The 14,149-nt window shown below is 42.7% G+C and overlaps 1 protein-coding gene across 6 annotated transcripts in view; it reads left to right on the top strand.

Annotated features, from left to right (window-relative positions):
• Window positions 1-13,027, top strand: part of ACACA (acetyl-CoA carboxylase alpha) — a 270,148-nt gene extending 257,121 nt beyond the window's left edge. For all 6 annotated transcript variants that reach the window (XM_026710272.2, XM_026710270.2, XM_026710271.2 and 3 more), the window contains 2 exons: window positions 8,135-8,271; window positions 8,705-13,027. In XM_026710272.2, the coding sequence (XP_026566057.1) occupies window positions 8,135-8,271; window positions 8,705-8,831 (264 nt within the window). In that variant the 3' untranslated portion in view covers window positions 8,832-13,027. The remainder of the gene's footprint in view (window positions 1-8,134; window positions 8,272-8,704) is intronic.
• Window positions 13,028-14,149: the final 1,122 nt, after the last annotated feature.

The following is a 14,149-nucleotide window of genomic DNA, read 5'->3' as shown; positions in this document are numbered from 1 at the left end:
TCTATGTCTATATATATATGTATCGATCATTCATCTATCTATCTATCTATATCTAGTGTCTATATCTATTTATCTATCATTCCTCTATCTACCTATTATCTATATCATTCATCTATATCTATTATCTATCATTCATCTATCCATCTATCTATATCTATTTATTTATATCTCTTTATGATCTATTTATTTATGTATTTATATCTATCTATCTATCTATCTATCTATCTATCTATCTATCTATCTATCTATCTATCTATCTATCTCTGTCTTGGGTTTGTTTGTTTGACGTCACCCTCCTAGCTATAAAATCAAAGGGAAAAACCTGCTGAAATCTTCGATTAACATGGGATCTAGAAAAATACGTGGAATTTTTGTTTGGAGATATGATTGACCTACAAGATTTAAAAAAAAAAAAGATTTTAAAAAATAGAGAAACGTGGTGTGATTTATTTCAGCAGTCATGATGCAGCTAATTTATTCAAGTTCTGGAATTTGGGCTGTTCTTGTGTGTAATTTTAGAACAGTGGGATGGTTGAATATATTCTCTTCCATGTAGATGGAAGTACAGTTTGGTTTTAACACCAAATAGATTTTGCGTGTTAGAGGTTGCTAGGAAAAAAAACTGCATAATTATAATCAGGCCTTATGTGGCAGTGGCTTTGGAAGAGAAATTTACAGGGGAAAATAATTAAGCTTACTGCAATATATCCTGAGCTGTCTAGAGAAGGCAGGTAGTAAGCCTCCATAGAAAGATATTCATGTACTTAGTGAGGGAGACCGTTTGATTTGGTTTCGGTCCTTTATATAGACGAATCCAGTTATTTCCATATCCTATGCCAAAAACCCCTAGTTTTAGTGCAATCACAGACAGACTATACTTTATAGATAGTTTCAAAACACAGCATTTTTATTTTCACCTCCAGGTTTGTAAAGGTCTACTTAAAACTAAAAATACAACAGATATTTACTTATACATTTATCTATATCTAGGTCTGTCTGTCTGTTTGTATCTGTCTGTCTATCTATCCAACTATTCATCTATCTATCATCTCTCAAATTTATTGGCCATCCATCCTACCACAAGGTAACTCTGGACGGCTTACAGCATTAAACATTTCAACATTTCTTGAAAACGGAAGTCATGTATGGACATCTGGCTCCCGTTTTGTTTAGAATTTTGACAATGAAGTTGTCAAAGGTAAGCTAGGTGGTGCAACAACTACCTTTTTATTACCCCAGTATCGTGTGGAGTATATTGTTACTTATCCGTAACAACAGGTTGAATCATGTCCTAAAATCTTCTAAAGGAGGGGTGGCCAGCCTTGACAACTTTAAGACCTATGGACTTCAACTTCCAGAATTCCCTAGAATTCTGGGAGTTAAAAGTCCACAGGTCTTAAAGTTGCCAAAATTGGAAACGCCTATTCTAAAGGAGGGACACTATTATGGAAATGGACACGGTGGTTTGGCAGCGCAGAAATTTTTCGACAGACTCGTGAGTTCAGTCCATTGATCAAGCACCGGGGATAACACCCTTTTTGTCAGAGCGTGTGCAGTGTGGCTGCTATTGTGAGACAACCCAGGAGCAAAAAAACAGCACAAACAGAGGCTTTGTCTTTTAACAGAGGCTATTATATACATACATATACGTGGTAGGCAAATACCTGGCAATCAATCAATCTTCTTTACTTTGCACGAAGAACCACAATGGAGACAGAACACATGGAGAGAAAAGAGGTACTTACATCCTCAGTCTTAAGCGGCAATAACCATGCTGATTCATCCTCATTGCATCAGCCTTACAACAGCTGGTGAGCTATTAAATCTCAGTACCTTGACACTTTTGATCCTAAGTGATCGTTCCCATAATAGGCTGGTCCTGCAGACAAGATTCCCTCCCCACCAAAATGTTGAGAAGAAAGATACTGGGTACCATCCATTCAGTGGAAAAGCAGGATCAATGATCAGGTTCGGGTCTCTTCTAAAACTTGGATAGGACCCTCAAATCTTAAATGAAGTTATAGCTCAGTTTTAGCTGGCTCCTTTTATCGATCTACAGGTAGTCCCTGACTTACAACCATGTATATAATGTCAATTCAGTTACAACGGCACTGAAAAAAGTGACCTATGACCAGGTTTTACTCTTACGACTGTTGCAGAATCAAATGATTAAAATTTGTGTGCAACCGGCACACATTTACAAGGGTTGCAGCATCCTGAGGTCCTGGGACTGTGATTTGCAAATTTCATAAGGAGCATCTGGGCGTTTGCAAAGTCAATGGGGAAAGCCAGTTTCTTTTAATGACTGCATGATTCACTTAACGTCACTGATTCTCTTAACAACCATGGCAGAAAGGTCATAAAATGGGGTACAACAACCGTCTTGCTTAGCAGCAGGAATTTGATCGTGATCATAAGTTGAGGACCACCTGCATTGTATTGAATAGGTTTTTATGCTTTTAACTGTACCCAGTTGCACTGAGATGCCTAAGTCTGATAAAGTAAAATAAATAAATTTGATCAACAAACAATATTCTATCATTTCCCCTTGTGGCTGTTGCCTATTTACAGCTCCCAGCCTTCCAGGTTTTGGAGAAAAATCAATAGGCAGTTTTAACTATGCTCGCAGGAAATGAGGTGAGAACGAAAGCTTCAGTGAGAATTCTCTTCCTTTGGAATGCTCTCCTGTTGGAATTAAAACTCACTTAGTGTCTTCTCTGTCCTGTTTTTAAATATCAGCACCATTTCCCGCACCCCTGTTTTCAATATGCTTGCAGTTAGCAACCGGTACTCTCCCAAACTGGTAGCTGGCCTTCAGGTTTTTTTTAAGTAGGAAGAAAAAAAATGGAGATTCAATTGAACTAGAAATGCTGCAAAGGGAATGTGTTGATGTGTGTGTGTGTGTGTGTGTGTGTGTGTGTAAAACTTGTATTCTGGAGAGTTCAGAGCTTTGGAAGGTAAAGCCTTAGCAGCTTTATTTATATATATATATATATATATATTTTAAGCCAGGCATCTAGTTAGCTAATACATTACACCAATCAAGGAAAGTTATCTTAAGCCACAATTAATCTGCTCCCTGGCATATGTTGATAGGGAAGCATCATGCTGTTTCTTAATTAAAGGCAAACGGATTAAAAATGATTAATAAGGGTATTAAATATTCGTCTAAACTAAAGCTTTGGGAATCTTGGGCAAATCCTTGCTTTGCACAGGCCTACAAAGTGGCCGACATTTACAGCTCTGGCTGGGAGATAGGATAGCCAGCTGCTTCATTGAACTTTTATAAAACACCTCGATTTACGTGGAAGGAAGATGTTCCTGCTGTGCCCCAATAGACAGTCATCGAAACGTTAAAAAAACTTGTGGACCGTTTGGCAGATTTTTTTATATAAGTGTATATATATATATATATATATATATCATTAGCTTTGACTGCTGTGCATTCATAAAGGCATCATCTCTATTACTTCACGTTGCTAAATTTTATAAGAAAATAACTGGCAGGGCAAGGGTGTCTGTTCATTCAAACCAATTCCTTCCCTTTTAGGGGTACCTTTTAATTCTTTTCTAGAAAGAAACTCAATATTGGAATCTGGAAAGCGATGGAAATTAAAATCCAAGTCCCACCACCTTTTAAACTTTATGTTTTACCATATTGATGGCATTTTATTTTTTTAAAAGCGTTAAGGCGCTGCTTGTATCCTTGGGACCAAGAATGCTGTAGATTCCCCCAAAATATAACACTGTGAGAAATGGTGTATCCTGTCAATTAATATTCAGCTATCCCATAATTATTTCTATTATATTATGAGAATATTTATTTCTATCCCATATTTATTTCTATTATATTATTAGAATATTTATTTCTGTCCCGTATTTATTTATATTATTAGAATAGAATATTCTATTAATTCTGTTAAAGAATATTCTATTCTGTATTATAAAATACTAAAATATTTCTATTTTAATCTCTCCAAACTATCACATTTTTGTAGTACAAGAATTTCTGTAAAGGTCATCAGTAAACCATTAGCTCATTAAGTAACCAAATATATAGTTAACATAAAATACTGTATAATCTATACTGGTATTGTCTTTCATATATTTAACAGAATAATAGAGTTGGAAGGGGTTTTGGAGGTCTTCTAGTCCAACCCGCTGCTTAGGCATGAAACCCTATACCATTTGGACAAATGGTTATCCAATCTCTCCTTAAAAACTCCCAGTGTTGGAGCATTCACAACTTGTTCCACTGATTATTTGTTCTAACGGTCAGGAAATTTCTCTTCAGTACAACAGTTCATTTAGTGACTGTTTGAAGTTACAACCATACTGAAAAAAGCGACTCGGTGAGGACCATTCTTCACACTTACAACTGTTGCAGCCACCCCATGGTCACGTGATCAAAATTCAGGCCCTTGGCACAACCGACTCATGACGGTTGCCGTGTCCCGGGTGTCAGGGCTCCAACAAATCCATCTCCATTCAAATCATAAGTCTCTGGCCGCATCTCTCAGAGTAAAAAAATGGATTTATTAGGAGTGACCATGTCGGTGTTATTTGGGTGCAGCTAACACTAGGACACATCATTCATTTCCCCCTTGACCCTGGTCTTCCCCCGACCCCCTGGATGTATATTATCCAATGGGACACATCCATAGCCAAGAGTCATCCATCATGCTCTCCAGTAGTAATCTTGCGTGCCAACAGCTTTGGCTACCTAGCAATTAACTGAAGTATTTTAGGAATGCACTACTTTCCCCCCTCCCTTTCTGCTGGCCACTAAAAAGACCAAAGAATTTTTTTTAGTTGACACCGGTGTCACATGACCTCCTTTTGAGTCCTTCAGATCAGCAAAATCAATGAGGAAGCCAGATTCACTTAACAATCATTTTAATAACTTACCAACCATCCAGTTGTTAAGCCACAACTATTAACAACAAACTCAATGTAAACCATTCTAAACTTGGCTGTAAAAAAATATGATTTTTGTAATAGAATTGTCGAAGTCTGGAATGCTCTACCCGATTCAGTTGTCTCAGCTACAATTTTTCACAGTTTTAGTCACAAGTCGACTTCTGTGGACCTCGCTTCATATTTAAGAGCTCTGTGCATAAGAGCACTAACGTGCCTGTCGTCCCTGTCATTTTGTTTTTATATTATTTCTGTTTTCAGTTTTTGTTCGACACATTATAAATTAAAAAACAAACCTGCAGTGATTCACTTAACAAAAGGTGGCAAGAAAGATCGTAAAATGGGGGCAAAATTCACTTAACAACAGTCTTACTTGGCAACAGGAATTCTGGGCACAAAATCGTAGGATTGTTGGTCTTAGGATTACCTGTATTAGGTATGTTCACCGCATTGAGTTGCTTGCAAAAAATAATAAAGGCAAGCCATAAGAGTCACCTCGTGGTGAGGTTGGCAGCAAACAAATTCAATAAATGAATTTTTTTTAAAAAAATAGCAATAGCACTTTAGAATTTCCCACTTCATTGTTCTTTTACAGCCCTCTCTAAGCAGTTTGACAGAGCCAGCATACGGCCCCCAACAATCTGGGTCCTCATTTTACCGACCTCGGAAGGGATGGAAGGCCGAGTCAACCTGCAGCCGGTTGTGGGGCTCAAACAAAATAAGAATTAATTGCTATCGTGTGAATGTTGAATTCTGCCTTCTTTTTAAAAACTAAATTCAAATGTGGGAATCCAGCTAAAGTCAACTTATCCCGGCCTTATAAATATATCTGTGTTCCTAGAGGACCCTCCGCTGCTGCTGAGGCTCAAGTCACTTTATTTCCACCTTATCCGATGCTTTTGCCGGGGCCAGATTTTGTGTTGTGTGCGGCTGCCGCAGAATCACCAGGCCGAAGGGTCAGTCTTAAAGAGCCGGCAGATGTTTCCAGCTGGGGAAAAGCCGCACTCTTCCTTCATGGGAGGCTATTAAATCATGATGGGAAATTCATTGTCATTCTGACTTGGACTTCATTAGCAATATAACAGAGAAGGATAGTGCGCCTTTAAATGATGAGCTTTGGTGTTTAATTATCCAAATAAAATGACATAAATATGAATGAGCGCTAATGGTGGTATTTGGGTTTTTTTTACTCTCCCCTGGAAACCATTAACGATTCTTAAATGATTTGTAAAGAAAATGAAAGGCGAAGAGAAGCAGTGAGATGGCTATTAGGGTTCAAACACACTCCTGAATTATTACATAGTCAACTACCTGGCAAATACAGAGAAGTAAATGATCTTGATCTTGCTACCTTCGGATGTATATTTTTTTTCCCTCCTTCTAAATTTACTGCTAGAGTCATTTCACCCCCACGGCACGCGGCATTTTGATCTTCTCTTCTGATGTTCATTCATTCAGGAATGGGGATTTGGGGGTAATGTGTGCTGGACTGGGTACATGTAAGAAAGACACAAGATTTCGGTTCTGCAGAAATGGCTAAGGTTGTTTTTGCTGCCGTTACAGCAAATTGTCCACGAGGACTAGCAACACACATGCTGAAAGCAGGGTCAGCCCCCCCACCCGCTTTTAAAGGAGCCTTTAAAACAAGCCTTGGGTTAGAATGGGTGGTGGATCCCTTGTGGGATATTGTTGTTGTATCGTGGATTTTTTTTTACCCAGATTCTTTTGGTATTTTTTGTGTTTCTATTGTGCTTTCTAAGTCACTCAGAATCATAACAGATTGGGACAGACTCTAAATCAGACAAATAAATACGCCTGCAATTGGAAGCTACAACATTAGATGCTTTTAACAATATGATTAAAGCCAGCTACCGTTCAGCTTTCCTGTTGATGCATAAATCATTCCTAGAAATTGGTATGAACAAAATTGAAGACTTCTATTGGGGATTTCTATCTTTTCTTCCTCTTTCTCTTTCTTCCTTACTTTTCTCCTCCACCATCACTTCCTCTTCTTCCTCCTCCATTCACTGTTCTTCCACCCTCCAAAGCTGTTGTACCTCTAGTTTAATAGAGGCAGGTACAAATAACAGTGTAGCTTCAACACACAAGTCAAACAACGTTTGAATAGCGTGAGCTAGTTTGCCTCCCCTTAGACTGGAACAGAGAATCAGAAGACCTAAGTCATTGTCCCTCAGCCTTGGCAACTTTAAGTTGTGTGGACTTTAACTCCCAGCATGCCGGCTGGGGAATTCTGGGAGTCGAAGTCCCCACAACTGAAAGTTGCCAAGGTTGAGAAAGACTGGCCTCAGTGGTGGACCAAGCAAGGAAGGTTATCTAGTAGAGCAATGTAGCTTTGACAAACTCAGCTGAAGATTTTCTAGTGTTGGAACGGAGTCTTGTTGAAGATATAAGAGGTGACTCTTTATGAAGTTCAGCTTTTCTCACAAGTTCTCCAGACTCTATCCAGACCTCTTTGGGAGTTGAGGTTGAATTCTTTGTAAGGACGTTGAGTTTTCTGCTCCCTAATTATGACCATTCTCTAAGTCATGCTTTCCTTAAGCTAGTCAACAACTCTACTTGTGTTGCAGCCCGCTAGCGACCAGCGGAGCTGGCAGCAGATTCAGACAGTGTGGAGGTTGGGGAGGAACATGGGCCAGTTCTGGAGTCTGGGCAAGGCTCTGAGGAGTGCTCTACATTGGAGGCAAAGATGGGGCAAGGGCTGTTTGACAGTTATCAGCTGCCTTTGGAGTCGGACATCAGTGAGGCAGAAGAACAGCTGGAGCCTGTTCCTAATGTGCACATGCACAGAGCTGCCAGGAGAAGAGAACAGTTAAGGAACAAGGGTCGACTTGGGAGTAAAGTCATATTTATTTATTTGTTTGTTTGCTTATTTATTTATTTATTTGGAATAAAAGAGGAGTGAAAGGGGAGTGAGGTTGGCAGGAGACAATTAGTTCATTTGGGTGAAGATCCGTTCCTGCATTCTTGACAAGTTTTGTCTGCCACAGTGTGGCATCTGAAAGATATTGGTCTGGCAACTCTCCAAGCCTCTCCAAGCCTATAATTGCAAAATATCTTGAAAGACTGTCGGCCAGGACTTTGCTGGAGAGGAATTCACTGTAAACCAAATAAAAGGGGTTTTATGGGGACGTGGAGTCGGCTTTGTGCTTTTGGGGAAGCCTGGGTGAGAACAAGATGTTGTTGTTCTTTTTGGCAGGCCTACTTGTGGGACAACAACAAGGACCTGGTGGAGTGGCTGGAGAAACAGCTGGCAGAGGAAGAAGGAGCCCGGTCAGTGGTTGACGAGAACATCAAATACATTTCCAGGGACTACATACTCAAACAGATACGAAGGTAAGAGGACTCTGCAACCCTCAGGGGGCCTTCCTACTCCATAAATCTGAAATGCCAGTGGTCTACAATAGTCCTCAACTTAAAACAGTTTAGTGACCGTTTGAAGTTACAATGGCACTGAAAAAAAAAAGGTGACGAACCGCACGCTCACCAAACTGGTTGTTCTGCCGGTAGGATCCCAGCCCTGGGTAGATTCTCTGCGGTGCAGTGATTTGCTTAACCATCATGGCAAAAAAAGGGTTAAAAAAAGCGGGGGGCGGCTGACTCACTGAACTTGCTAAGTCTTGCTTAGCAAATGGAAATTCTGGTCCCGATTGTCGTCGTAAGTCGAGGACTACCTGCACTTGGTGGTCTGACCCGAGAGCTGGGCTCCCAAACGGAGTGTCCGTCTACCCCTTCCGAGGTCCCTACCTCTCCTTTTTCTTTCTTCTAGCTTGGTGCAGGCGAACCCAGAGATAGCCATGGATTCCATCGTCCACATGACGCAGCACATATCGGCCACCCAGCGGGCCGAGATCGTGCGCATTCTCTCCACAATGGACTCGCCCGCCTCCACGTAAGGAGACGCCCGCCCAGCCTTCCATAGTGGCGGGCAAGAAAGGGCCGCTGGCCGCTCTCAACCCCCGCACAACGTGGACCTGCCAAGAAACGCTGGAAAGTGACTTTTCAATTATTTTTCGTGTTTTTACAAAAACCAGACTTCGACGGAAGACAACGGCAGGGTGTCCTTCTAGCTGCAAAAGACTCTAGGAACGCACCCACACACACACACACACACACACACACACACACATGCCTAAAATAATTTATGGACGCCACGTAATCGTACCTATTTATTTAACAAGAAAGTGAAACTGGACCAATATTGTAACTAACGGTTGTCTGTACAGCACTTACCCAGATTATGAATGGTACTGTCGTGCCATGAGGTCACAGAGTTTAAAGGGTGGTTGGGTGGGGTGGGAAGGTGGGGGGAGATAAGGAGTTGATGTCCGTTGTGAGCCACTTTATGTGTTACGTAACATCCCCCTCCCCAAACTCAAGATCCCCCAGATTTCCCAACAGCTGTGGTAACGGGAGGAGGGGCAACTCCCCCTCTCCCCATTTTCCCTGGGGCCCTTCGGTTCATCAGCTGGTCCTACAGGAGGCAGGCAGTGATAGAAAAAAATCCCCCTCTTCTTGAAGCAGCCTGGGGGAGTGGTGGGGTCACCATTTCTGTGCCTAAAGGGAGACCCTCGGACTTCGTGTACCTCAGGGATCCCCAAACCTGGCAACTTTTAAGACTTGCGGACTTCAACTCGACTCCCAAGTCCATAAGTCTTAAAAAGTTGCCAGATTTGGGAGACCTCCGGTGTAACTCATCCCCCTTCATCTGGAAAGAGCGTCTCCCTCCATCATTAAGTAGAGAAAGGAGCCATTTTCCTCTCTGGAAAGCTATGCGGCAGCAATGCGTCTTCCTCTCCCTCGAGCTGGGCTCCCTCCGCCAAGCAGCCAGGTGGTGCTTAAAAGGCAGCACAGTGCTTTCTGTGGTCATAACAACCAGTCTCTTTGGGCGTTAAACAGACCTATCCAGCACCCTTCAGTTTTCCCAGGGCAGGCTGGACCAAACCCAGCCCGGAGTGCCTCTCTTACAGCAGGCATCATGCTTCTCTGTCCCATTCCTCGGTCCCACGGCACAGATTAAGCCAACAATCTTTTGGCTTGCAGACACCTTCCCTTCCCCACTCCGCCTGCTGATTCCCTCCTTGGGTTTTTGTTGCTCCAGGAAGGAAGCTTCACTTCAACCTGCCCCATTGAAATGGCCCTAATTTGGTTCTGAACGTTGGTATTGGCAGCCAATGAAAGAAATCCCTTCCTTATATAAGCAGTAGAGACTATTGCAGGGGTCCCCAAACTTGGCAACTTCAAGACTTGTGGATTTCAACTCCTAGCTGGCTGGACAATCCTAGGAGTTGAAGTCCACAAGTCTTAAAGTTGCCAAGTTTGGGGAACTCCAGCCCCGTGATGGCGAACCTGTGGCACACAGAGCCATTTGTGCGGGCGGGCGAGCCCCAGGCAAACTTACCTCATTGCACATGTGCACACCTTCCAGCTGATTTTCAGGCCTTTTTTGGCCTCCCAGATGCTCAAGGGAAACCTCTGCAGCCTTTGCAGGTGGAGAAACAGGCCTGCTTCATCACTTCCTGTCTTTCCGGAAATACCGAAAGTGACTAAACGGGCCTATTTTTCGGCCTCCAAAGGCTGCAGAGGCTTCCCTCGAGCCTCTGAGAGACCAAAAAAGGCCCCAAACATCAGCTGGGAGGCACATGCATGCGCAGTGCAGGTAAGGGGGCAGCGTGGGGGGGATCGTGCACGCATGCGCAGGAGGCTTGGGTGGGTGAATTGCTTTCTGGGTGCTGGCACACAAGCACTCAGTTTTCGGCGCAGGAGCCCAAAAAGGATAGCCACCACTTCTCTAGCCTATTGCATCCAGCACACCGACTGGGGATGCATCAGAGCATCTCTGTCCACTGCCCTCCAGCCAGGAGAGGAAGTGCTGAAAGCTGCAACTGGGGTGTGTTTTTTTTTTTTGGGGGTCAGCAAAAGAGGCTCCAGGTGGCTAAGTGGGCAGGTATGTATGTGATGCGTAGGACTGGAGGACCAGCAGCACTTTGTAAAATCTGCAGAGGTGCGATTCTGGGGTTCTGGTAGGAATTAGGGGACATGTCCCTGGCTGGGTGGAAAAAGCATCTCACCCACCAGCAAGATTTGGGATCCCGTTTTTAAAACTCGGTTGTCCCAGAAAGAAAGGAAGAGCGTTTCGCTTCTCCTTGTAGCCACACCACGCCTATAACATACAGTTGTGGGACATCACACTCATCCACCCCGAGTTCGGAATGGGACAACTCCCCGGACAATTCAACCAAGACAAAAAAATGAAATTAATTTCAACGGAACCGTTGCCAATAAAAATAAGATTAAGTCAATCCAGAAGCACCAGAGTTACATTAATTTCAGTGAAAAAAATGTGGCCCCCGTCAATAAAAGTAACTGAGTGGAACGATTAATTCAACATTGAATTGTCCCGCGGTGAGTTGGGCATGGCAAATTGGCTTCACGCAGCAAGCTGTCCTAAATGCCCTCGAGCGGTATAGCTGATTCTTACCTGTGGGACTCTTTACCTGCGGGCCCATAGCTGTGATGGGAGAGTCTAAACGCACACGCGCACACCAACTCTCAGAGCCAGCCTTAGATGCAAGTTGGGAGGGGGCAGTAATAAAACTCCCCAGACACTTTAATTTTCTTTCTAAACCAAGGACCTCGTTTTTTTTTCTTTGCTTAAAAAAAACCCCCCAGTGATTTGGAATTAATGCAGTTGGGTTTTTTCCTACATTGCAAAGCGCTAAAATCCATCCTGCTCAACATAATACAAAAAGTGCGGGGGGGGAATCTAATTTGGGATCTGGGTTGGGAGGATCCTCTTAGCACAGTATTAACCAACCAAGCTTCACTAAAAATCTTTAAGACTGAGAATCTGGTTCCCAGGTGTGTTTCTTTCTTCTTTCTTTTTTTTAAACCTGGAATGTGCCAAGTGGTGTGAAATAAAACACAGCTTCGCTGTAGTTCAGAGAGCCCAGCCTTCTCCAGCTTCCAGATGTGATAACCTCAAAGTTTCCCCAAAATTATGTCAGCCAGGAATGGGATTTGGGGGTTCTCCTAACCCCCCAGCAGCTCCACTCCTGGTTACTGGCCAGAATCTGGACATCTGGGGGGCTATAAGTGACTTGCAGCAGGCTAAAACATGGAAAGGAACCTTGATAGAAATTCTTCCGCAAAGCACATATTTTGGGCTAAAAATAACGCCGATCCACATAGATCAGACTAAACAAAAAAACGTTGCAAAAGAACAGGCTTACTTATGGGACCGTGGTGGTGGGCTTGAATCTCCACCAGACGTCCCTCCTGGGCTCAGTTCAGTGCCTTTCTTTTTCGAAACACCCCATTATTTCTTCATTAAAGAAAATAGATGTTCAGCTGAACTCCAGGATGGACTAGGTTCCAGAGAGCACATTGCATTCAAGTTGTTTCCCCCCCCACCACAACACCTAGAACAGCCAGGGAACCACATTTAGCCTACAATCCTGCCAAGAACTGAGTCTAGATCAGGAATCCCCAAACTTGGCAACTTTAAGACTTGTGGACTTCAACTCCCAGACTTATGGGAGTTGAAGTCCACAAGTCTTAAAGTTGCCAAGTTTGGACACCTCTGGTCTAGATTCTGACATCCATCTTTGCATTATTATTATTTTTTGCCCTTCCTTCCCTCATGCAAAACATGCAAACTGATGTGTTGTGTTTAAAGGAGTCCTTGATTCCAACAGTTTTGTAACCCTCAGCTTAAACCTGCAAAGTGGCTGTTACTTTCGACCCCACACCGATTTCTTTTTAGAAGCTGCAAAAACAACCCCAATGAAAAGGTGGCCTTTTCAATCTTACACCTTAAATTCTAGTCCACCAAAGTTTAAAAAAAAAAATCAACACATCCTCACACAGGGTTGAAGAGGGGAGGAAAAATGAGCAAAGATGCATCCTGGGTGCTTCCTGAATCTGCACAATCCCTTAAAAAATGCAGCGATCATTGTGACTTTAGCAGGAATAAATTCAGACAAACCTCTCGCTGGAAGTATTAAATTGGGTTTTGCTTTGGGAGAATTGTCATGTCTGAAGTTGTTCCACTTACCTCATTTCTCTTTTAATAAAACCAACAATCAGTTTGTGTCTGCATTCCTTGGTGTGACTTTCAGACGTAAAGGGATCTTTGGTGATGTTGAAACGTATTTTTGCTCCAGGCGACATGTTCACTTTAAGGACATTCAGCTCTGTTGCATGTTTAGGCTTCCCGTAGTGAAGTTAGCTTAGAAACATGAGTGTTGTTACTCAGGGAGCGTCAAGTAGTATCATTCTCTACGCAGATTCTCAATCATCCAGGTCATGGTGCTTTTATGGACAGGCAACTGGACTTTGTTTTTCCTTGAAGACGTTTCTCACCTCTTCAGCTTCAAGGGAACATTTTTTGAGAAAGCCCCACCCCCCCATGTAGGTTTCATTTGGTCATCAGGTAGTAGGCCAAGTCCCATAGGTTCCTCTGTCCTACTTATATACAGAGTATTGCAGCATAAATTCAAATTAAACAAAGATGGTTGAGGCTTCTTTATAACTTCTTTATAAACAAATGAAGTAAATTTTACAATACCAGTTGTAGATTTCTCCAACATGGAGCAAACTCAAACAGAAGCAGGCGTTACAAGTTCAGAGCAGAACAAGCAATTCAACTTCACAAACAGACATCAGTTTCATTTTAGTTCAGCAAGGAAGCAAGACACACAGAGGAGAGAAGGAGTCTCATTTTCAATAGACTCAGAGCTTAGCATAGCTGCAGAGCTTAATATAGAGCCACGCCTAGGCTACTTCTAGTTTCAGTTTCCAAACAGTCCTATTGGCTGACTTTGTTACCGTGCTCTATTCCAGTTCATGAATATACTCTGACAATATATAGGCAACCACTTTATCAGAAAGCGGATTGGTCAGCGTGGAATCCTTGGTGCTCTGATGATGTTACCTAGCTGGGTCATGAAACGTCTGCAAGAAAACCAGCAAGCTCAGAGAGCACCAAGGACCTCTCACTTCAACCCCAAGCTGCCAATATTCTATTGGTCAGTGTTCCTCACTCCCACTTAACCCTCTAAGTTGAGTTTGTTCGCACAAACCACATAGGCATCTAGCGATTCCACGGTGCATTCCCCAAACTCAGCTAAGTCGGTCTAGGTTATTTTAAAATGGAGCTAGCCAGTTTGCATTGTGTAATCTGAAAGAAAGGCTGCATGTTACTCCAGTTGGC

Source organism: Pseudonaja textilis, chromosome 1 (assembly GCF_049901715.1).
Source record: "Pseudonaja textilis isolate UNSWEBS1 chromosome 1, rPseTex1.2, whole genome shotgun sequence".
Taxonomy (NCBI): domain Eukaryota; kingdom Metazoa; phylum Chordata; class Lepidosauria; order Squamata; family Elapidae; genus Pseudonaja; species Pseudonaja textilis.
This window is presented reverse-complemented; position numbering and strand designations above follow the sequence as displayed.